General features: G+C 42.0%; 1 protein-coding gene and 1 non-coding gene across 2 annotated transcripts in view; one reads left to right on the top strand and one right to left on the bottom strand.

Moving 5' to 3' along the window:
- Window positions 1–4,318: 4,318 nt before the first annotated feature.
- Window positions 4,319–25,366, bottom strand: part of MUSK (muscle associated receptor tyrosine kinase) — a 70,829-nt gene continuing 49,781 nt past the window's right edge. The window contains exons 16-17 of the mRNA XM_021525011.3: window positions 20,242–20,390; window positions 4,319–18,416 (exon numbers count right to left, since the gene is read on the bottom strand). Of these exons, the coding sequence (XP_021380686.2) occupies window positions 17,740–18,416; window positions 20,242–20,390 (826 nt within the window). The 3' untranslated portion in view covers window positions 4,319–17,739. The remainder of the gene's footprint in view (window positions 18,417–20,241; window positions 20,391–25,366) is intronic.
- LOC146763740 (U6 spliceosomal RNA) lies at window positions 14,216–14,333 on the top strand. Its single transcript, XR_014951737.1, has one exon. It is a non-coding gene; the product is annotated as a U6 spliceosomal RNA (small nuclear RNA).

The following is a 25,366-nucleotide window of genomic DNA, read 5'->3' as shown; positions in this document are numbered from 1 at the left end:
GTGTCACAGCAACCCCAGCAAAATTCAGCTTCTATCATGAGCTAAGTGTCTGTACTGCTCCAGCAAAGTATCTGAGCGCATGGTTGAAATTAAACATGCATGTATTTGTTTTGCTGAGTAGAGGAAAGGAGTAGAATTGAGGTCAGTGATAAGGAAAAGGTGGTATTTTGAAGTATAGTATAAAGTGAGAGTTAACTCATTGCATTATGCACCTTTTGCAGCCTGTCAGAAAAGGACTTAGACAAATATTTTCTGTGTCTTGAAGAAAGTGCATATCTTGTTCCAAATCCTTCTTATTTTTGGAAAATATCTGTTGCATTCCTCAGAATGTGGCTTTTCCTCAGACATCTAGTTTTATCCTTTACATATACAGTTTTATATTTCTCTGCAAGAAGTCTGCAAATGAAGTAAACCCTGAATAGAGACCTGATCTCCATCCAGAAAAAAATCCTACAATTCCTCTATTTCTATTTCAGAAGACTGAGTCCCACCAAAACTGAGGGTATTTTTTATTTCTGCTCCTCAGCAAAGAAGAAGTAGCACTCTAGTGAGTCCTTTCATACTGTGACATTGATTTTTACAAAATATTTCAGGGTTTTTTAATCATAACAATTTTCCATTATTTGTTCCACTTGTAAATTTATCTCCAAAATATCTTCAGAAACTTGTGGTCTCAGTCTCCTATCATTTTATAGTATAAGTCAAATCAAGAGATGTGAAAAGAACATGCTGGAGTCTGTTTCATTATTCAACATCTTCATGGAACCTCCTGACCACACACAGAACAGTCACAAGTAGTCTCTATAGCTTACCACGAGATCAGAGTATGCAGAGTGCACACAGAGCTTTGAAACTGAAGATTTCAGTGGAAATGCCAGACTGACTTGCTCTTAGGACTCACATCCAGGCTGGAGGGTTTCATTCCATGGGACATAAGAAACTGCATGCCATTACTTCAGCTGTGTTATGAATTGGCCCTGCAGATGTTCACCTCTGTAGCATCTGTAGGATAACAGATCTGCCAGTGCCATGCTTTTTGAGAGCAGCCTCAGGGGTAGACAGCATGGGCAGCATTAGGTACACTATTGTCATTTTTGGCAAAAATCTGAGATTTTTTATTGGCTGTCCATTCCTGTTGCATGAGAGGTTCTGGAAACACCTGGCCTGTCATCTTGTTTCATCTCACTGGACATCAGAATGTCTCATGTGGTCACTGGTGAAACAAATGTGTGTGTTGTTCTCTCACAACAGTTTGGAGATAGGAAGTGTAGTGAAGTTTGAAAAACTCCCTGGAGTGGGTGTGGCAGAAAAAAATTAAGCAGGATTCATGATTTTCAGCCTCTACTGGCATGGTCCTTTTGTTCCTAGTACACCTTAAAAGACATCCAACACCTTGAATTTCTATACCTTGCAAGAGCCATGGAAAAATTAACAAAATTGCATCTTTCCCCACTTTTTCATGTATCCATGAAGAGAGCTGAGAGCCAAACCAGCCAGCAAAAAGTGTGTCATTTCAGAATCTTTCCACACAGATCCAATGATGAGCAGAAGTACTCACCAAAAAACTCCTTGAACCATGGCTTAAGACTTATAATTTACTGAGTGCCTAGTGGATAAAATATGCCAAGAGGCTGCTGCTCTCATGCCATTGCTTCTTGACTCCTTTTCCCGAGTTCAATGGGTTCATAGATACATGAAGCTGAGTGCTGGGGTTATGCAAAATAAGAGGCAGGCTCTCTCTAAAAAACTTGCCTTTAAGACCTAACCCCTAAGTTAAATCTATGTAGGTAGATCTTTTATCCTATTTCCAGCCAGGACTTTTACATTAGCCAAGAGGAGGCATGGATAGGACCTGGACAATATCCTATACTACTTCATGTCATTGCCAGGTGAGAGGGTTTGGGGATCTGTTCCCAGGAGAAGGAGTCCCTGCCAGGTTGGCATACTGTGGTGCAGGTTTTCCTGTGAATTGTTTGCCTCTTTCTTGCACCCTCTGCAATTACTATTGTTGCTGTTGTGGTTCATTTTCCTACCTCATTTTTTTTTCCAGTAAAATGTTCTTATCTCCACCTTTTGTGCCTCCAGTTCTCAATTCCAGCCACTTGTAGAGGGAGGGAGAAAGGGAGGGATAACAAGAAAGCAGCTCATGGTTTGGAGAGTCTCAGTGAGAGCACTTAATTGGTGAATACCATTGCTAAAGCACGATAGCTTTCTGTGCTCCAGGGATGTGCTTGGAGCATTACCTCAAAGTGTGCCAGTTAGAACAGGACCTAAGCCAATGCCACTAGGTCAAAAGGAAGAAGCAGAAGAGAAGGAAGAAGCAGAAGAGAAATAACTGGAAATGGAGCAACATACTTTCACTCTGTTCATTATACATGGGCTTCAGGCTTTTCCTTGTCTCACAAAGCTGTGGACTTCTCACCAAACTAGAAGCTCCAAGTTTTGTTCAATCTCTGTTGCTGAGCTTGCTTCAGGCAATCTGGCGCATACTCCCAGATAATTTGGGTTGTGTTTGTGTCTCATGTGATTTGGATCAAGGAAAAAATTTGCATCTATATCAACCTTCTCATTTCCCCATTTGCAAGGGTCTCGCACCTATCTACTACAGCTCATCTTTTCCTTTCTATGCCCTGGTGCATATTGTTGTTCAAAACATTGTGCTAAGCCTTCAGGTCTTTTACCATGATCAGTTTAAAAAAGCAACAAACTATCCAAAAAAACACCAAAATACCAACAGCTTCCTATTTATATTTTCCAAGAGCCTGTCTTTGAAGAGTGCCAATTGGTTCCTTCAGACAAGGATGGTTCCCAGTTTGCAGCAGTGAATTTCTGTTTTGGCAAACGCCAGCATAGCCTTCAGAGGTTTGATTTAGTGCCTGCAGGTGTGGTCTGGCTGCAGGCGCTCCAAGGGAGATTAGGACCAAGCCCACAGGCAGAGGCATCTTGCTGGTATGTCCCTGGACCTCGCTATAGTAAAATGCAGAGTCCAATCAGCAGGAAGAATGATGCTCTGATCCAATGATTTCAGAAGGTTAATTAAGTACTTTATTAAACTATATTATACTATAACTATATTACACTAACAAGAACTACCACTAACACCTAACTAGAAAACCTGTGAGTCTCTCCTAAGAGTCCCAACACACGACACACACGTGGATCCAATTGGGCAGTGAACCCAAACAACTATCACCAATGGATAAACAATCTCCAGAACACATTCCACATGGGCACAAACACAGGAGCAGCAAATGAGATAAGAACTGTTTTGATTCTCTTTTCTCTGCTTCTCTCACAACTTCTCTCAGGAGAAATCCTGAGAAAGCTCAGTATCTCTCTGTTCAGAGGGGTGTGAATACCACATCTCGCTACCAAGAGAAGGGTGAGAGCAGCATGTGTGTCTTCAGGAGACCCTAGGCATGGCTGCGTCTTCTCATTAGGAAGCAGAACAGTGAGTCAGGATACTGGAGTGATGTTTAGCTCTGTCCTGTTGGCACTGGCTTGAGTGGGGCCAGGACTTTGTGAACTGGGACTCTGGGTCATGATCAAGTTGATGTATTCAGGCTCCGTTTCCAGCAATGTGTGAGATTATGGAGACAAGTTAGTCTCTCTGGAAAAAAAAAAAAAAAAAAAAAAAAAAAAAAAAAAAAGTATACTTATTTATGGATTAAAAAATACAGCCTCAAGGGACATGTTTTGAGCAGTACTGGATTTTGCAGCCATCCTGCAGTGTACACTCTTACTTTGTTTGTGAGGAAGGAGGAGGAAAACTGCTTTCCTTACGCTCAAAAATTATTTTGCTGGGCAACTACCAGACTAGTCAGACATGCTGTGGCCCATCTCCCCTATTCTGATCAGAGCTGTCTTGTTAATAGTTTTGTAACTGACAGCCTTGTAAATATTTATGAGCTAATTCCCTGCCCTGAAATGCAATGGCTGTTGTTTCTAAGAGTCCATAGATGCTGTGTGTGTGGCCTGAGACTGCTTGAGTTGGCAGACATTGCCACAAGTTTGAGAGCACACACAAAGACACTTGAAATGTGCAGGCAAAGAGAACTGTGGTCCAGAAACAAAGTATGAAACAAAAGCTCTAAACCTTTTCTGTTCCCCTCCTGGAAGAGATATCAGCTAGCCAAGAGTCAGTTTTATCTCCCCCACAGGGCGTGCAAGAAGAACTGAACTGAAGGAGCTATTAAATTATCTTCAGCCAGCTCTTCCTCATGACTTTTGCTTTTCACAGAATTCTGATTTGGAAGGGAAGTTGACGATCATTGAGTCCAACTCCTGGCCCAACACTTGCACCCAAGTGTATTGTCCAAACACTTGGACAATACTGAGACCACTTCCCTGGGGAGCCGGTTCCAGTACCCAACCACCATCTGGGGAAAGAATTTTTTCTAATATCCAACCTAAACCCTCCTTCATAGGCCACTCCTTCAGGTCCTGTCACCATCACCAGAGAAGAGATCAGTGCTGCCTCTCCTCTTCCACTCATGAGGAAGTTGTATCTGCAGTGAGGTCTCCCCTCAGTCTCCTCCAGGCTGAATAGTCTGAGTGACCTCAGCCACTCCTCACAGGGCTTCACCTCCAGACCCTTCACTATCTTTGTTGCCTTTCTCTGAACACTCTCTAACTATTTAATGTCCTTTTTGTGTTGTGACACCCAAAACTGCCCCCAGCACTCAAGGAGAGGCTGCCCCAGTGCAGAGCAGAGCAGGACAATCCTTCCCTTGCCCAGATGTGATGCCGTGCCTGATGCACCCCAGGATATGGGAGCCCTCCTGGCTGCCAGGGCACTGCTGGCTCATGTTCAGCTTGTCATTGACCAGGACCCCCAGGTTCCCTTCTGGAACACTGCCTCTTATTCCCTGTTCTGTCTGTACATCCAGGGTTGCCCCATCACAGATGAAGAATGTAGTATTGTCCCCTATTGAACTTCATACAGTTGATGATTCCTGAGCCCTCTAATTTCTCAAGGTCTCTCTGCATGGCTTCCCTGTCTTCAAGGAAGTTAACAGATTTTCTATCTCCTCCCCCAGAAAATATTCTGTGCTGTTGTCTCCATTGTGGCAGCATGATCTGTGGGTGTGATTTAAATATGCATCGTATTTTGTAAGTCCAACATCCCCTAAGAAATAGACACACACCTCCTGCAAGGTATCCGAACTGGACAAACCTGTTGACACTTTCTCAGCCCTTTACATCTTTACACCTGTATAGCTCATTCTTGTGTGACCCTGATCCACACCACAGCACAAGCCACAGAACACAGCAGTTATAGCTCCTCTTGAGTTTGTTTTTGTTTTTTTATTTTTGGAGGGAGAAACTTACTTCTTCCTGAAATTTCTTAATTCTGTTTAGATAGAAGAACACAGGTGATTTTTATTTGGGCTTTTTTTTCCATCCATTTTCTAACTTTCTGTGTTTCCATTTGATGAAGTGCCCTGTAGCTTTTTAGGCAGCCAAGAGCTACTTACTACTCATGTCTCAGCCTCTACAAACCTCAATGTTACTGAGTGCAATGCTTATCCTTATCTTGTCCTCAATTTGCTGTTTTATTAGAGGGAGGAGAGTATAGCAGCCTGACTTGAAGAGTCATGTGAGTTACTGCCCTGTTTTCTCAAGATCAGAAAGGAGGATGGGGGAAGGTCTCCATTGGACAGGACTGTCAAATATTTTGGGCAATCACTGTGAGAGTTGATTCCTCCAGCTCTTCTCTTTCCTTTGCCAATTAACACTGAAACAGAGACAGCGCAACAGTACCCAGCCAGTACCACAGTTAGTGATGATGAAACATGTGTAATCCAAACCATTTCCAACTCTGCAGCAGTATTAATTTTTTTCCATTAATGCTTTGTGCCCCAGAATAACTGCAGAAATTTGTCATTGTTTTGTCAAAGAAAGTCAGGGAATAATCATTAATGTAATATATGTTAAAATGAAAGAAAGGAATGGATAGCTTCACCCTCTGCCTCGGTTTCCCAAATACTGTTTTAGCAGTTTCAGTTTAACTGATTTATAAAGTATCTTTCTTGAAGAAGTTAATGTTCTGTACTGGTAAAAAGAGCCCATGAAAGGGCTTTCTAAGGGCCTGGGTTTTTTTGTAAAATAAATTCTCAAAGAAAGGTTCAGGTACATTTGTCATCTTGAACCTCCAGAGATGCCAATCCCAGGGAAAACCAGCCAATTCAGCATTCCTTATTGCTTTTGGAATGCTCAGATTTGTGTTTAACTTAACTGCAGTTGGCCATGAATTGTAGCCATCTCCTAATTGGGGTCAATGGGAATTGTTCAGCTGTCTTCAGTGAGAGCTGAATGAGACCCTATTATGCCAAATGTAATAGTTGTAATGACATATAACATATTTTTGTCTGTACTTTACCCAGAGCAGTGTAAAGAACATGGCTGAACCTGTTTCAGAGAACTATCCTGTTTGGCAATAAGTTTTTGGTTCCTAGTCAGATGTTTATAGGCAAGTCTCTGTCAAATACTGAACTTCTGTGCTCAGAAAGGGATAAACTGCACACACCCTTAGGGCAAGCCTGCTTAAGTATTCTCACCTATTGACTTCATAGCAGCTCTCAGAAGCTCATACAAAATACACAATAGGGATTAATTACTATCTTGATCTCAATCCATTCACAATAGGAGCAGAGAATCTCTCCTTGCTCAGCAACAGGCAGACTATCTTGTGGCATTCACATTCTCTGGGCAGAGAGACATAATTCTGTCTCTCAAGAGAAGCACAGAGAGAAGAAGAGAAAACAATCTTTATCTCTGCTCCTTTGTTTTCTCCATGTGGAATTTGGTAATGGAATTGTTTACCTGAAGTGATTGCTTGATTGGATTCTGGTGAAGGTTGTTTGGGTTCAATGACCAATTGAATCCAGCTGTGTCTCAGACCCTCAGCAGGCAGTCACAAGTTTGTTAGTAGTTAGTTGATAGGTAAGTAAGAAGTAAGTATGTAGAATAGAATAGTGTCTCTTTAAATAGTGTATTAATGTAATTTAGTATAGTTTTAATAAAGCTGATCCTTCAGCCTTCTGATCTGGAGCCAGACATCATAATTTCTGCCCTGTCAGTGTTGCCCTTTTTTTACTATACTATCTCATATTGAATGAACCTCAAATAATGAGTTGGATGTGGTGATTGGAGCCACAAGTTACAGCATTCTCTTCCCACCACACAGGTTTAGGTAACAACTATGGAACCAAGCAAAGTATTTTATGTCTCCTTGTTTTTCCCTCTTGCTCTCCCGCTGCTGCATTGGATCTGTTGCAAGTGTTAGGAGGCAGGGGACTTCCAGTGCCCTCCTGTCATTTGACCTGGGAGACCCACAAGATTAAGTTGTACTGCTGTAGGTGGCAAACTGCCAGATTTTTGCCTTCTTGAAATATGCATTTAATTAAAGAAAAAAATAATAAGACAAATCTCATAGGAAGGGCAGGAAAGACACTCCCTCAGAGCTTGCTGTAACCTATTAATTCAGACAGGCAGGGACTACCAGAAGGCTCTTCTTTATGGAAGTACCTCTGAAGCAAGGGGAAAGAGGGAGAGAGGAAATTTTCCTTGTCTATCTGCCACCAAAACTGCACATCTGGAAGAAGTGCTGAAGGCAGCATCAGGCTATTTTGAGTCTCAGCTTACCAGAAATTTTTATATCTGAAATTTGCTAAACTGTTTGGATCCAATAATAAGTTTGTCACCAGAATATTTTTCATTGCATGCGGGAAACTGCAAGGGGAGGTCAAGTACAGGTCATTCTTATATAATTCTAGCATGAATCTGCATCCACTCGAAAAACTGTGTTATGTATGTATTTACAGCAGCATAGGTGTTATAAATCTTTGTCTTGCAGACTGTTGATATTACAAAAACTTTTCTGTCAACAGTGAGGCTGGCATTTTCATGCATGTTATGAGCAAGCCACATTCTCCTGATAGTACCAAAATCATGGGAAGTTCAAATTCAAGGGTCAGCAAGCTGCACTAACAATGCAGGGGAGAATGAAGGATGAGTCTCACACTTCTGCCCCACTTTTCCTTCCCCAGGAAATGGAGCAGATCAAGAAATGATCCCTGCTGTATCCCACCATGTCTGTTACTTGGTAACAGCATCAACACACTTGCTGCTGCTCAGCTAGGACAAATTGTGTTCTTCAGAAAGACAGAAAAGCCATCCCAAAAGTAGTCACACCCATCCTGGGTTGCCTTGTGGATGTTGTCCTGCAGTATCACAGTGTCTCTCCAACACAAATCCCCACCATTGTGAACAGTGTGTCCCACAAGTCTTTCTCCTTCCTACCACCCAGCCAAGCACTGAGACTGAAAGAAAGCAAGGAGTTTCTGAAAATGCGGAGTGTCCCGTGCCAGCCCTGGGTTCACATCCTTGCTGGGGCAGCAAGCACTGGGATTGTCAGGTTTTTTGGCTGTGGGTGGAGCTGCCTGCTGATTCAGGGAGCCATCTGCAGATGAATCATGGGTTTCTTTGGAAAAAGATCGCCCCAGGAGACACACAAGGCAGCCAGCTGCTTAGGTCAATGGTTTCAGGGTTTGGAAGTGAAAGAACTGCATTTGGCTGCAATCATTTAAAGCTGAGGACTGAGGGCTGTTAGTGACTAGATGGAAAAAGTACTTGCTAAGTACTGCTGCTGATACTGTGCTGGTGTTTTACAAGTTACGGCATTGCCAAATCTGCAGGAAGACTATTACATGACCCTGTGATGTGTGTGACCAAATCAGTTCAGTGCAGGGGTTGCCTTAGGGACACAGGTGGACTTCAGAATCCAGTGGAGTGTGCATGCACCTGTCAGTGCACATTTCCCTATGGCTTGCTGAGGGTCAGGTGCTCCAAACACAGGTGCTTGTGATTTTAACTTGGAAAATGTCTGTGTTCAATCCCATCTGCCAGAGTGGGATCACAGGGTTAGACTTCTCAGCTGAAGTGTAGGTACTATGTGCAGTTGTAGGAGCATCAGTCCCTAGAAGCTTCCTCTGCAAATGAGCTTGGCTTCTTACTCTGTATCATGTAGTCTTTTTTCCTTATGCTTTTCAGTTATTTCCCTTCAATGTTTAATACTGTTGCATCTCTGTCAGCTAGAAACATGGTCAAAAGTCATTGACACAGTCAGTGGGTAGCAACAATTCGAGATGCACGAGAATTTTATTCTGATTCTTGCAGCCCAGCAGGTGCACACCGGGCAGTTGCCTATTGAAGGATGCTCAGGTTCTGGTTCAGAAGGTGTTATAAGCATTATCCAAGAGAAAGTAAAACACAGTACAAGAAAACAAAAAGTTAACATTTTTCTGTCCAGTAACATGCCAATGCCAAGGACAGACCAACCAATTATCCTTTGGGTAGGAGCCACCTGTGATCTGGGCCCAGATTTTACAACCTAGGCCCTTCTGCAAAGAAATCTTAGAAGAGGAGCAGTAAACCATGTATCAGAAGGACAGATATTTGGTATCATTACTCCAACAGTTACCAGCAGATAGTTTAAGAAAAGCACCAGTTCAGATCATACCAACAGCCATAAAGTAGGTTTTTGCTCTTTGTTCCTCCAAAATGCTCTAGCAAACAGCAGCGTAAAGCATTAAAAATGTCAAATGTAATGTAAATTGACAGGCCTCTTCCATATGATTTTTTTGTAATCTGTTTTGTTTTCTTTTTCTTTAAATTTGTTCATACTTTGGCATCTGTAGCCTCCTGTGCATGTAATTGTGCCCAATATGTGATTTTTTGCATCCTTGTTTTGAAGTTCATTGGAAGCCTCTTCATTTCAGTGCTGGCAGAAGCAGTGAATAATTATCAGCCCCACTAATCTCTGGGTAAAGTGAGAATTTCCAGTGAAGGCAAAGAGGATCTCAGAGTTCCAAAAGCATGAACTGTGCATATTTTTTATTGTAGACAGAGATATTTTTATTTCATGTGTAAGAATTTAATTTAACATCTTATCTCAAGTTATTTTTAAAAAAACTTCTTGCTAACAGATAATCCTTTGTATGGACTGGCATAAAAGGGTAAAAGTGTAGTAGTAGCAGCTACTTGACTGCATGGTAGCTGTCCAAGAAAAATATTTGTGTAAGTCTTGCTGAGTCAGGGTATGTTTCTAAATAGGCAGATTATCTCTCTTATTGACAGGATTTATCTCACACAAGCAAAATCAAATACTCTTCTGTCCTGTAGGCTCAGGGCAATAGTGCATATTGTTAGCAAAAGAGACAACAATTCTCTTCAACACAGTCTGTAAGTATCCTAGGGTGGTGTCTGTATGAGGTGAGGTACATAGTAAAATAGATTAGCCAAAAATGTATTGTTTTGTCTAGACAGGTGTCACCTGGTGCCCAAACAGTCACAGTTTTTCACATCTGAGATTACTGAGAGGACAAATCATTAAAATGCTTTGCTGTTGACATGAAGATCTCACATGTAAGACATACCAATACCAAGTTGTCTTGTCCATTCCCCTGCCAGTCCACAGCTGTTGGACTGCAATGTGCTACTGACACAGAGCTATAAATCAGAGCAGTTTCTCTTGAAATGTGGCTGTTCAGCAGCCTAGCGGCATGCAGACGCTCCTGGCAAAGTTCATCAGGGCCAGTACTGACACCCAAACCTGGGTGGCTTTTCATTGCTGGAAGTTTTGAGCTGAACATTTTGTACAGTCCTCTCCAGGAGCTCTTTCCAAACCAAATGCAGCCTCCCAGCCCCAAAAAGACTTGCATCTGTATTGTGGGTCAGGTACCTGCTGGGGGTAGAGATGGTGCTGCTCTATACAGGGGCCAAAAAGCCACAGCTTCACCACTGTAAGAGGTGTGGAAACATACTTGTTTAGTGATGTTGCCCTGCTCCACAAACAGACACCTACCTGGACCCTGTGATCAGATGAAAGTGGTGCATTGCTGGGAGGAAAGAAAAGAGAGCAGGGCTGCCCTGCTGCTTGAGAAGAGCACAAGGTGTGGAGAGTTCAGAGTCTTGGAGCATGAGCATCAAGAGAACTCATTGTGTTCCTAAACAGAAGAAAAACTAACAAAAGCACTGCAAATAAATGTCGGTCGAATCTGAGATAGTCTAGCATAGGACTGACTGTGCCTGGTATTGTATCGCTCAGGAAAATGGTGTGCTCCTCAGCTGACGAATGCCCTACTTCTTGCTGCACTTCCTGTGTAGCGGTCCCACACCATCTCCTCTGTTTGCAGCCAGACACGGGCTTCTTCACAATAACCAAAGCACTCCTGTTCTTCAGTGTCACTGCTTTGAAGTTAGCACTGCTTTAAATAAGAAGTCAAATTTAGCACAGCATGATCTCAACATCCAGAAGGTGAATAATGCCCATTCATTCATCTAGCACTCCTCATTTCTGCACAGATCCCCTCTTCCATTAAGATTTTTGTTTACATAAAAGTTAGCTAGCCTATATAAACTCCTAAAGTGTAACATCTCTTTTATGTAAGAGCCATGGAGGAGGGCAAATAAACATACAAGTGCTTCAATATGTTCACTCATGCCCTGTAGAAATGTATGGTGTGGTTATCTCACAGTCAAAGTAAGCACACTGGCCTATAAATGGAAAAAGATTTAAAGCATCCCAGCAGTCAGAAGAAAAATATTTCTTCAATAAATATAATAAATTAATTAATTTATTGCTTTTTGGTCCAGATTTATCATAAAATCTTCTGTCTATCAGTTCCTGATGAAACCCTTATTTATTCAATACTAAATTTTGTGGGATACTATAAGATGCTGTTTTAGCACATGAATATGTCAGTGGTGTAAAGTATAACCTTTGCTAAGGGCTACCACTCCAGCACTGAAGAAAATTTCTAGTTCTGGTTTTAATGGCAGCTTCAAACTCCTCATATGTTCCCCTTTCTACAGTTACAACTGGCCACTGTGCCACTAAGTACGGACAGAGGCCTCCCGGAAATGCTCTTGGCTATGCACAGCACTGTATGAAAAGGTGAGTTTCTAAAGATTTGTCAGTGAATGGGTACATAATTTTTCTCCCAAGGCTGAGAAACTTGTAAAACACCCGTGACATTATTATGATAGTCTGTGGTTTTGGTAGAATAGGTGAATTGATAGGTGTTTTTTTTTCTTTTTTTCCTTCTTGTTAATAATAAAATTATCCTAATCCTGCATTTGAACACCACTGAAATCCTGTGGATTCTTTATGAAATATGAAAAGCTGCTTCATGGTACTTCTGAGCTTCACACCAGCAGCAGAGGGGCAGCATCTCCCACATCACTGCAATGACAGAAACTTAGCAAAGGCCTCTTAGGACTTTGCTTTGAGGAAGCTAGATGTCATTACATTCAGCTGAAGATACAAAGATTTCAAATGAATGAAAACACACAACAAGGAATTTGCATGGAGGATTTAGTGAAACTTCTTTTGCCCTCCCCACAAATCAAGCTTGCTCACCCTCTTCCCATACACACCTACACAAACAAAAGGATATGCATTTACAAAATCACATATAAAAGTCAAGGAAAATTAAATTATCTATTACATGCTTCTGCTTTTCCCAGCCACAAGTTAATCTCATTGCTTCATGCAGATGGCTGAATTACCCAAAATACTCAGGGTGACACAAGGCACTGGGGACATCATCACATTGAGCTGTCTGGTTCAGGTGACCTCAGAAGGGGGTTGGAAGGAGGGAAGCCTGGCAGAGATTGTATTGCTGAAGACAACAGGTTCTGTCATAGGGTCAACTTTTTAGCCAGGCTAGAAGAATGTTTCTCTACATATTCAAAAGTCTGTTCATTTGGTGGTGGGAAATGAGTGCACCACTTCTTGTGCCTTAAAAAACTTGGCATGTAACAGTCAACACTTTAATATGGTTCAATCTGACTGAGAAGATGAAAAAATTACTCCTTTCCTAATTCATTAATGACTTCTTCAGCAATATTTACAAAACATTTTTTCCTCTAAGGTTTCTAGCAAGAAGATTTGCAGAAAACACTTTGTATTGGGGGATGTCAAGGGGAAGAGAGAGAAATAAAGAATGTACTTTCCAATTTGCCTGACTAATTGTAGTCAGAAAGTTTTGTTTGATTCCCCATTTCTGATTGTAATAGATTTGCAATTTATTTTTAAATAGTTAAAATTCCCATAGACTTACTGAGTGAGTTCATCTTCAAGGATCGTGTGCAGAAAAAAAGAAATTATAGCCTTTTAGATAAACTCATAAGCATGAAACTTTGCTCAGTTGTATTCTACAAACAACAAACAATTTCATTTTGATTTTATATCACACTTAAATTCCACACATCTAGCTGTGAGACCAGAATCCAGGCACAAATACCAGCAGATATTTGGAGGGAGACAGATGTCATTCCTATCTGTGTGAGGAATCTTACACCTTGGAATAGTCATAAAGGGACTCCATTCTACATTACTGTAAAAACATTCTCTTTTCCCTTGTCCCACCTTACTGTGCTCTCATAATGTAAAATTTCTTAATGTGTTCCTACAGCACCCAATTTAACCCACCAAAACAATATGCCTTTCAGCACACATAATAAATTAACTTATTACTGCAACTGCCTGCAGTATAATCACTGTAATGAAGATATTTTAGTAAAATGAAACATATCCCTATTCAGGAAAAAAAAACCCACAAAAACAAAAACTAAAGCAAAAAAACCCCAGAAACATGCTGGAGAAGGAAAAGAACAGAGATAACAGAACTAGTATTATCCTTTTCAATGTCTCTTTATTTTATAAAATATTGCACACAGGAGTTACACAGGTTAGATAGTGAGAAATGTACATCTCTGCTAGGGATGTCTTTCAAAGCCATCATTTATAAAGATATAACAAACATTCACAGAATAAGAACTTAACTAGTATATTCCCTTGAGTAAATGAGATGAGACAGTTACGTTTAGCCTACAGTGTTCGAGAGGATCTGAACCAAACTTGATCATGTTGTAAACAGTGTCCAATCAATTATGGAATTTATGCTTATAAAAGTGCATTTTAAATGCACCTGTTAAATAAAGGCACAGGAACGTGAAAGGATTTCTGTGTTGTTCAGTTGGTCAGATTTCACATATGTCACCCAGGATAAAGATGTGTCACCCAGGATAAAGATGTATATGTGCTGCCAGTGCTCAAGGCAGCACACCTGCAAAGGGAATAGGTACATAAAATGTGCTGCAAATCCTCTTCTTGGGGTTCTTATCCAGTTGCCCAGATTGCTGGCTCCCTTTGCTATCAGTGGGAATGGGAACCAAAGCAACAAAAAGGTTAATTTTAAATTTGCATGTTAGTATGGTCCCTGCACAAGGGTGACATGCAAAATCATGAAGCATTCCATATTTTTTGGGCCAGTATGGACAGAACTAAATGTAGAAAAGTGTTCTACCTTGCAGGATACAAATGTTCTAAAATGAGCACAAAAATGTTCATTTTTGATTCATCCTCTCTCTCCAGACGAATTATGAATACAAACTAGAAAAGCAAAATATTTTTGCTTCCAAGCAACTTTTTTGAGCAACAAACTTTTCTTGCTCTTCTACTCTCTCATAATCCCTTTGTTTACTCCCATTCAAAAAATTTCATGTTACATGATAGTTGTACAGAAAGTCTAGAAGAATCTGGCATTGTACACTGTATAACACATAATGAAGACATCAGAATTTTAAACATAAGGAGGAGAAAAAAAATCTGTGAAAGAAGTCATATCATGAAAGCAGTCAACCTCCAGCTCCTAGCAAGCTGAAAAGCATACAGCAGAAGAAAATTGTAATATCCAGCTACACACTAAGGCAGCAGAAATCCTGCTACAATTTAATCCTCAAAGGACAGCACCATCTAGGTGCTAAGCCCTCCTGGTGGATCAGTGCACAGAAGTGATTACCATCCCTGGAGAATGTATTGCTGAGAGCTTCTCTGTCTCAAAATTATCTCTTTCCTCCTGCAAGAAAGGAAGCTTTTCCCCTCCTGACCTGCAGACACTGACTACTTCACATTTCAGTATATGCTTACAATGCAAAGGCTGGAATGCTGGATGAGGAAGACCAAATTTTCCACTGTTATCCTAAATAGGGGGCCACTGAGACATGTGTTTGGGTTAGAAAAATGAGATTAAAAGGGCTACCCTTCCAAGTTTATACGAGTCTTTCTTTCACAAAGAAAGTGAGTGAAAATTCCTAGCATGTGGCATTACAGGCAGCTAACAAGAAGAAGACTATGATTATGGTTTTGAAATAATTTTCCTGGGGGAATGGGAGAATGAACAACTGAAGGCAGCACTGGGATCCTAGAAGACAGAAAGGCAGACTGTCCTCCAGGCTGTAAATGGGTGTGTTTGTGTACATTTAGCACATGGTGCAGATTTTGCACCTGTTACTGCGCGCTTTGCTTAGCACAAGAATCATTCCAGCTTCAGAGGAGGTGCTGGGTACCTGGACCCACACCACTACCCACACACAGCTTCTGACCCTGTCCTCTCTAAAGAGTGTGACAAAATGCCTGATACCTTGAGCACTGCAAGGATCTTGAATGTGCCCCCTCCCTTACAGAGATGATGCAAGTCCTGGGCTGTGTGTTTGGACTCAGCTCAGCATCACCCCCTCATCCCTCCAGACCTGCCTCCTCACTTCTGCCTCCTCAGAACAGGGAAGACAGACAGGGAGCTGATACAACCTAACAAATTCAACTATGTACACTGCAACGTGGTCATAATGTGATAAAAGGAACTGTATAAGGAACTCCAGTAAAATTTTTTATTGAAATTGAGGGCTTTGGGATTTTCAAGGGTGTCTTTAGCATCCAGACCTCAGTAAACTGTTGTGTGATAGCATGATGAGGACTGCTAAATGAGTAAGACAACACTGGCCATTTTGTGCTCACTGTGCAGATACCATTTTAGCATTTCAACATTTTGCAGCCCAGATCTCTTTTCTTGCCACTGTTTTTGGTAATTGCAAGCTCTTTGCTCCAATTGAAGGCGACAGCAGTGGTCTGAAAACATTAAATCATGCTGTTGTGGCTGCAATCGGAACAAACTATGGTTATATGAGAAAAATCCAACAAAACCAACAAAATAAAACCCCAAACAAACAGGAGAGCAGCAGAAGAAGGTATGGACTTTCCAGTTCTATTCTTTATAATGGTTCACAGACTTTTTCAAGCTTACCTTTCAGAAACCATAGATAGCTGCTCTCTGGTGCTGCTTTCTGTGTAGGCTAAACCAGTGTGTGCCAGTTACAGAAGCCACACTAAACACTCATTCATTTGCACTCCTGCTCTATAGTCATAGTGCACATCCCTGCCTCAGGCTGTATTTTGTATTAGCAACGGAGCTCTGGCATAACTGCTCCTCACTCACAAGGAGCTAAAAGGTCACACCTGTCACCAGAAGAATAAAATTTTCTTTGGTACTGAAGTATCCATTACAATTTGGAGAACCTTTAGCAGAGAAACCTTTGGTGTTTGGAGATGGGCTGTGGGTTATCTGTACCTGAGGCAGTCTCATCTTTGCCCTGCAGATGGACAGTTTGCAGTTCTTACATGCACCCACTTTCTCCACTTTCTCCTAACTGACAGGTTGTCCCAGAAGGACACTGGTGGCTGACATGCACCTTCCCAGAAGGACACTGGTGGCTGACATGCACCTTCCTTACTTCTCTGTCTCTAACCTGCAGCACAAGGAAAGGTGGCCAGCAAATACTGTAGTCAGACTTAGGAGAGTCTGTCAGGAAAGGAAACCAGAAACAGGAGGCAAAGATTGTAAAGGAAAAGGAAATAAGCAATTAATACAACCTGCCATGCTTCTGCAAGAGGGGATGCAGTTCTTCCTGCTTTTGGCATGGTGAGGACCATGCAGTGGCAAATAAATACCCCTTGGATGCCTATGAGGTGCAGCACCAGGCCTTTGGGATTAATTTCTCCCACAGTACCAAATGGCTTTGTTGCTTCAAGGGAAGGTAGGTAAGATGTGCTGAGATGCTTAAGGAAAGCTTTTAGGTGAGACTTTAACAAACATCAAGTGAATGTGACTCTGGATTTCCCACACTGGAAAACAGAAAGTGTCACGCTTTACAGGCGTTTGCCTATCTCTGTAACACTAGATGCAGGTGGCTGCCAGTGGTCCAGCTCCTGTTTTGACTCTGTCAGTGTTATTGCAATGAGAGAGAGTGGAAGTCAAAAGGAAAATTAAAGTGGTGTATGGATTTAGAAACATCCTTTTTCTGCAAAAATGACTGAGTATGCAAAAACAAAATAGTAAACACTCTGCAAAAATAACATAATAAATGGTATCCCCAAAAGAAGATTGAACTCTGCAACCTTTTTAAAAAATAATACTAGAAAATGTAAGAGAAAGGGGGAAAAAAGGTAAAAGCCAAGAAGGCAAATGCAGAAGGGCATGGTGGGATCTGTTAGGAAGGGAAGAAGCAGTGCTTAGGAAGAAACAGAAATTTGCCTTCCCTGGGCAACTCTGTGCTCCTGGAAATGCTAAATATAAGTACTGGGTTAGCATGACCAGCACTCTCACCAACCTGAGGAGTCCTTGGTGGCTAAAGGTCAGCCCTGTTGTTTGGCATGTACAGTCCTGCTCAAGGAGGTGCATAGAGGGGTACAGTCTATATTTCTGCTTGGCAGTGGAACTGTTTCTCCTCCCTGAGTGGGACATTGTGTCAAGCCACCATTGCTCAGGAGCTCATGCGCTGGTCCAAGTCAGTCTGAATAGGTGGACACAGGAGACAAGGAAGGAAACGTATCCCTCAGACAGACATGTTGGCCACGGCCCTCTCGTACATGCGCTCCAAGATGCGGTGGATGCTGGCAAAGCCCGGCCGGTCAGCAGGCAACCTGCTCCAGCAGAGGCGCATCAGGTTGTAGAGCTCCAGAGGACAATTGTCTGGGCAGGAGAGGACGTTCCCATCCCTCACGTAGTAGATGACCTCTTCATGAGCCATCCCATAGTAAGGCTGCATGCCGTAGGAGAAGATCTCCCACAGCACCACCCCATAGGCCCACACATCAGACTCTGTGGTGTAGCGGTTGTAGAAAATGGACTCAGGGGGCATCCAACGGATGGGAATGGCATCGTTCTCATTTGCTTTGTAATAGTCAGCCGAATACATGTTCCTCGAGAGACCAAAATCTGCAATTTTCACCACCATATTCTCCCCCACGAGGCAGTTCCTGGTGGCCAAATCCCGGTGGACAAACTTGCGCTCAGAGAGGTACGCCATGCCAGCGGCAACCTGTTTGGCAATGCAGAGCTGGCTGGTGCAGCACAGCGCCAGGGGGTTCGGGAGGCGCAGCCTCGTGTCCCCACTGCCCTGCGCCAGGCTGCAGAGGTTGCGGGGTGAGCGGTCGCGCAGGTACTCGTTCAGATCCCCGTAGGCCATGTACTCGAACAGCAGGCACATCGGCTTCCCAACTGCACACACGCCTGGGAGAGGACAGACCAAACAGGTCATTTCTGTAGCAAAGAGAGTTCTGCTGTGCCAAAGCCAAAAAGCACAAAAATGCTCACACAAAAGGGAGGCTTTCAACAAGAGAGAGATGACCATGCAAATACCATCCACTCCGCATGCATCCATCATGCATGTTGCCTCTTTTGAAGCTCCTTCATCAGGGATCTAATGCTGAGCTCTGTGGATGATGCTAACAAGTCATGTACAAGCCTGCATGCACAATTTTTCTCGACATCCCAGGTAAAACACAGAGTTTTGGAGCTATGTTTAATTAAGGGCCAATCCTGCTTAAGTTAGCATCAACTTAAGTATTGCCTCTTCTCAGGTGCAACTGCAAGGCCTTTCAGGAAGTAACATTTAAAGTTCTGATCATGTTATTTTTTCAATACTTTTCTTTCTTGCGATTATTGTATTATTACAAAAATAATGTTGTTGTAGGGATGACACATATGCAGAAAGACTTCAAAAGTATTTGCAAGAGGAGTGTTCAAGGGTTCAGTGGAAATTGCAAAGAAACTCCTGCCCTTATGGATTTTTCTTTTCTTCAAACAAGTCATGCAAATAAATTTAGTTGAGGAATTATTTTTGGCATGACAGATATTCAAAAATGAAAGAAAGACAAATCAAAAACAGATAGAAGAACAGAAACATTTGCCATATCTGTTAGATGCAGAATGCAGTCCTACTGAAGGGCACATGCTTGGCACTTTATCAGCTTTATTGGTGGGCCTGCATTAACCACACTTCCATGAGCCTTACTGATCATACAGTGATATAGTAATATTTGTGCTCCTAACTGCTAACCAGCAAAGGCCAACATTTAAAATGCATGTGTTTTGCTTTGTTAGGGTCATCATTTAGCAATTGGTGATGCAACTTATTGTGAAAACTGAAATTCTGGTTGATGACCTAATATTTGAATATTTGAGGAAAATCAAATGGCTGTTCCCAATCTGATGACATCAGGATCTGACAAGCATGGCAAGTGTACATGAAACATTTATCATCTAAGCTGTTTTTAACAATGTGGCTATTTCTCCACAACCCCATTATGTCATAGAGTTTGTGCCTGTACCTTTGTTCTTTTCTAGCCTGAAATATGTTAACAATAAACACAAAGTTTAGTCAAGCATGGTGCATTTCTTGCTTCTCTTTTCTGTAGCCAAAGTACCTGTATCAACCCAGCTTTCCCTAAATTGTGGTTTATCCAAAATGTTGTGGAGCTTCCTACTGAAATAAATTAAGAACTCAGAAGCCCCTGTTCATGAGACTCAGATCTGCATACAGCAACTTAGAGCAGGATTGCTAGATAAAGGTGGCCAGCAGCATCTACTTTAGAAAAAAAAAATACAATCTTCTAAAAGAATATTTTTGGTCAGCAGCTTTCTTCTCAAAAAGTGCCTTATTAACCAAGTTTCAGGATCAAGACTTTCTTAAAAAAATCCAACAAAGAAGTATCTCCTTTCACATGAGAATGGAAGGAAAGGAAGAGACCGTTTTTGTGGCTGGATTTTTGTTCATTTAATTTTGGTTTTTTAAATGTTATTAAGTGTTCAGACATCACAATAGTAAGTGGGGCCTATGAATCTAGCAAGAGTTTTGCTATTTCTTTTCAGTACCCATAAAATAAATCACAGTTTAGGAAGTTCACATCTTCCCTGTAAGACATCTGGATCAATGTTATTAGACTGGAAACAGAGTTAGGCAGCAAAATGGCCAGCAGTATAGTCAGTGCAACATGAGGAGGCTTTGATGTGATGCACCATCCTGTTAAGGCAACAGGATGCCTCACTGAGATACCTAAAAGCTTGACGATATGCGGATTGTCGAACTCTGCCATGAGAGCTGCTTCCCTCTGAAAGTCAGCCTGCATGTCTGCAGATGCTTCCTCCTTCAGCATTTTCACTGCTACCATGGTGAAAGGTTCATATGGCAGCAGCCCTGGGGCCCTGAAAGGAAAGGTAAGAGAGGAAACCATCAGTGATGAATACATGCAACACTAAATGTAGGTATGTAGGTTCTGTTTCTGATGCAAAAGGAGAAGATGACCAGGAAAAAAAAAAAAAAAAAAAAAAGGAAGGCCCCAGAACCAACAAACAGAAGGAACCTTAAAGCCCAGTTTCATCTCTTGGGACTGCAATATAGAGGTCTTTAATTTGGTTCAGGTAGGTCTAAATTCAATATTATGTCCGGTAAAGACATAAATAAGTAACAGGCTGGTAAGAAGCAACTGCTCCCTAGGCTGGAGATCACATCATAAACTTAATGGAGGACAGGATGGACTCTTCAGTCCAAACAATTCACTTTTGGTGTGTAACAGTGGAGTTAAAAATAAACCTATTTTTTATTACATTTATGAAAGAGCCTTCTTTCCCATACCTGGCAGTAGTGACTTTGGTATATCTGGCTATTGTTAGAGTGAAAGTAACAATTACATGAAGTGTATTCCCTTGGTTTTGTAAGGAAAATAGCCTTTTGTTACTGTTCTCTGTGTATGTTTGTGGCATGTGTATGCGCCTTTAACAAGTTATAAAACCATTTGCTAATTTCAGCTGCATTTAATGTGGTGTAGCTGAGGTCTAGAAAACAGTTAATATTTCTTCAAGATTTGTGGAAATGCATGACAGGACAAAGTAAACCTGTGCCTTATCTGAAAAACAAGTTAGTGTGTAAATACACTTGCAAATCTTCAACTGAAGCTTACCAATACAAATCCTTAGGAAACAGAATCCTGGCTTAGAGCAACAAACTTGTTTTCTTATCCACAGATCCCTGCACCTTCAACAAGTTTAATTAGATGGGCTTGCCAAAGATTTAGGTAGCTGTTGCCAGAGAAGAGTATTTTTCCACTCTTCAAACATGCAGTAAACCTCAGATACACATTTTGTGTCCTGCACAAATTCTTCCCAGGGGCCTTGCAGCTAGAACACATTCCATACAGGTAGCCAGCCAGAGCCCATGGGGAGTGGTGCCCATTCATGTTGCTACACCAGCCTGATTGCCCTCCCATTGCTCAAATGCCAGGTTATTTTATTGCTCAGTAGCACCTAGAGGAGATTCCGATTTCCAAAGCAAACTCCAGCTTCCTTGTCTTCTACTTCAGACTTCTACTTCCTTGTCTTCTACTTCTCTTGACAGTTGCAAGAGTTGTGCTTGGATGCTGTAAATGTCAAATGTCACTGGATGGCAGGGTGTCCATCAAGAAAGGAATCAGAGGTGGCTACATCACAGCTGAGGCACACAGGCAAGGAGGTCTGGCATTCCAGAGCAGAGGATCGGACCCCACACTTGTCTGCTACTGCCTCCATTACAGCACAATGTCTTCCTTCTTTTCCCCTGTGCTGGCAGCAGTTCCCTGTCTAGTAGGAGGGGAGGAGTATGAGCACCTACCACCTGCTGTCAGTTCTCAGCACTAGAGACAGCAGCAGCAACCTGAACAAATAGAGAATTTAAAAGTAAAAATAGGACAGCTTTATGTCTTCCAAATAGTCTCATAGAATACCATCAGCTCCGACTAGCAGACCCAGCACAAAGCCAAAGCAGGGGTGGACGGAACTCAGTCCTGCCTGCTTTGGAGACAGAAACTCACCCCAGGCTTATGCACACCCAGCCACCCAATTTCACTGAATTCTGTAATGAAAACTAACCTAAATGTAACCAAGAGAGGTTAAGTTGCACAATGCCTTTTAACTGGCCCTCAGGTAAAAGAAGTTTCACCTTTGGTAGCTCATACTGATGCAGTACAGTTTTTAGCAGACCTGAGAAACTCACACTGCTCTGGCACAGTCTGAAGTCTTGGCAGACAGCTATCAAATTTGACCTCTTTCATGCTGTAATGACAGGGGCACATCTACAGGGTAGCAGTGGAAAACTGCTGCCTCTGAACCTGGAGAATTCATGTGAAGAGCCAGAAGGGGAAGTTTTTTTTGAAAAATAGGTTAATTTTCTCCTAGAAATGGGAAGCATAAAAAGAAATTAACTTATGTAATCTCTCTTGCAATTAATGAAAAGCTGAGGAGAAATTTACACTGTGCACAGGGTGGACAGCAACAGTCCTTTGCCTGCTTCATCACCAATAGATTTGTGCACCAGAGGCATCAATTGGCATTTAAGTACATGCCGTTCAAAGAACTAACCAGCAGCACAGTTAAGAATTTCACTCTGAGCCTATCTGGACAATGTCTGACTTAAGATCCCAGTCAGGTTTTCTTTCCAAAGCAGTAACTATGTAAAAAAATGAGGAGCAGTCTGAACTTGTATTTTGTACCTGTATTAGTCTGAATCCACACTATTTTTCAGCTATATATAAAGCAGCAGGTCAAATAAATACCCTTTGCAGATGGAGAGAACATGAGCAGACTTCTGTCAAGAAACTCTGACCTTAGGAACAGCCTTGTCCCTAAGGAGGGACAACAAGTTGTGCATTTGTAGAGTAGGTCTACCAGCCTACTAGCAAAAGCTCCATATTGGCCTTCTAGCAAAGACTCCACATCCAGGCTTTTAGGCAATCCTGATCTTCAGGCTTAGCCTGGACCACACAGCTCCAGCTCTGGAAGAAAACTTGCTTGCTGGTCTGCGCTGAACTGCACAGAGCTGGTGCTCTGGCAGCCTTGTGAGGCCAGCGTGGTCCTCCCAGGAGGAGAATCAGCCACGAGGACCTAGCAGTCACAGACCTGAGCCAGTCTTGAATTTTGTTTTAAGCATGGTTACTTCCTTATCCTTCCAAGTGTGAAGCTGCTCCTGGTGAAGACAGCAGCCTTTCAGGAGAAGCTAGTAAATGATGGCTAGACACTTCCTGTCCTAACATGTTGCTTGACCCAGGAGTGAGTAAACACTGAATCAGGACTCACAGCAGCCAACTGGCAAAGGCATTGCTTGGCACTGACAGCAGAGCTGTGTTTACAGAAGAGCGAGAAACATGAGAGCAAGAGAAGTAAGAGGATTGCTAAACTTAGCTCAAGATGTCCATTTAACACATGCAGGAAAGTACATTTTATCCTTCTGAGATGGGACGGCAATAATTTGAGTTTTGATAATTTCAGTAACCTGGATGGACACACAGCTTGTACTAGGGGATCAGAAGTCTGCACTGATCTGCCAGCAAGTGCACAGAAATGTCCATATCTTATAAGGAATTATAAAGCCTTGGAGGCATTTTTGATAGAAATTGTAATAAAAAAGGAGGTCCCTAAGAAGCAATATTTCTGGGGCTCCTTCCCTGAGCCACAGAGAGCAAGCATCTCTCAGGATATGGTATTTCTCCCTTTGCAAATGCTAGATAAGATGTGATACTTCCTTTTTTTCTCCTGTGTCTTTTTCTCTCAGTTTCCATTGACAATAACAAAAAGGCTTAATTGAAAGAAATTGCAGTGCTGAAGTGTATGAAATCCACATGAAATATCTTTACACCACTTTGGCACTTGATTAACTAGCACTTTGGTGACATTGGAATGCTCTTTGAGAAGTTTTTCTTGATATCCATGAAAGTAATTTCAACCTCAGAAAGGTCTGTGAAGCACTCAAATTGTATTAAAGCTCCCAGAGTAGGGCCAAAGCAGCACTTGGGAAGCAGAATGTCTTCCCTGCTCACACAGGTGAAGACTCCTGCAGCATGAGCAGGAAGGTGATGCACCTCAGGGCACCCTGAGTGCTGTGCTAAGGCTGGGACAAGAGCTGCCCTGTGCCCCTGGTGTGCAGTGCCCCAAGCACAGCTGTTGTGCAGTTTCTATAGCTGTGTTCTTGTTTCAAGCTCCGATGTGTTTGGCCATCCAGGCTAATAGTTCATCACAGGCTAGGCATCTGTGACAATCCCTCTGTGTGCCCTTTGAAATTTGTTATTTTTAGTTCTCTCAGTAATAAAGAAAACTATGCTTACTTTTCTTCCATTAGAAATAGTTTATCTCTTCATTAGAAAAAAAAAGAAGTCCATCACAGCTATCTAAACTGTTTCCCAGCTGTAACATGTCTAACCTGTATGGAACTAATTTTCTAGCAAGTAAATCAACAGCTTAACTATAAACATTACAAATACCTGCATTATGACTGCTTTTTGCAAGGATAGTCCTTTACTTTGGCAGTCAACAGAAGCATTTCACCAAGCAGATATTGGCCCATGGTGGGACTCTAAACCTTCCCTGGGTTTTTATGAGGTCATCATACACTATTCTAGATACAGCTACAAAATCAGCCATGCTCCATACTTGTTAATTGCAAATGACAAAGATTACTGCCCTGACAAAGCAGGGAACTGTACACTTTCTTCTAGGAATTTGGGGATGGGACTTTAGGAGGAAACCATTATTGTCCAAAGATTGTCTTGCAGAAATTATGGATCCTGTCAAGAAAAACTAGATATCTTCCATCCTCCTCATTTTTGGGGTTGTCAATTAAAGATTTTTCACATTTGTGAAAGTATGCAACCTCACTTCCCAAGCTATTATCAAAACTGGGCTGTTCTCTAATATGCTAGGTTTAAAACATTTAACAGTGGCTGCAAATTCCAAAAAAAAAAATTGAGAAACTAACTAAAGAGGACACTGTAGAAGTGTAGAGATAAGAGAATTTATGCATGTTACTCAAACACTGATAGCCAGATAGCTATGGAGCCAACCGAGGATTGTTATGGCTGGAGAAAGGAGCCATACAGAGGTAGGGCAACATTTTTCTGAGACAAGTGTCCTTGTTCTGGTTCCTGGAGATAAGCACAACACCATACATCAGAGGCGCAGGAATGAGGCTGAGAAGTAGGTGGGAATGGACTGCAAGGGGGGATCAAGAGCACTCAAGACCCCCAAAGCCCCCAAACCATTTCCAGAAAGGTCTGGAAGGAGGGGGTACCCATGATAAATCACTTTGTATAGAAAGTGAGGAAATTAGCTCTAGGGCACAGAAATTTTACTATAAAAAGGTACCCCCACAAAACCTA

The sequence above is a fragment of the Lonchura striata genome, chromosome Z (assembly GCF_050655825.1).
Source record: "Lonchura striata isolate lonStrDom1 chromosome Z, ASM5065582v1, whole genome shotgun sequence".
NCBI classification, from domain to species: domain Eukaryota; kingdom Metazoa; phylum Chordata; class Aves; order Passeriformes; family Estrildidae; genus Lonchura; species Lonchura striata.
The sequence above is the reverse complement of the archived record's forward strand: the minus strand, read 5'-3'. Positions and strand labels throughout refer to the sequence as shown.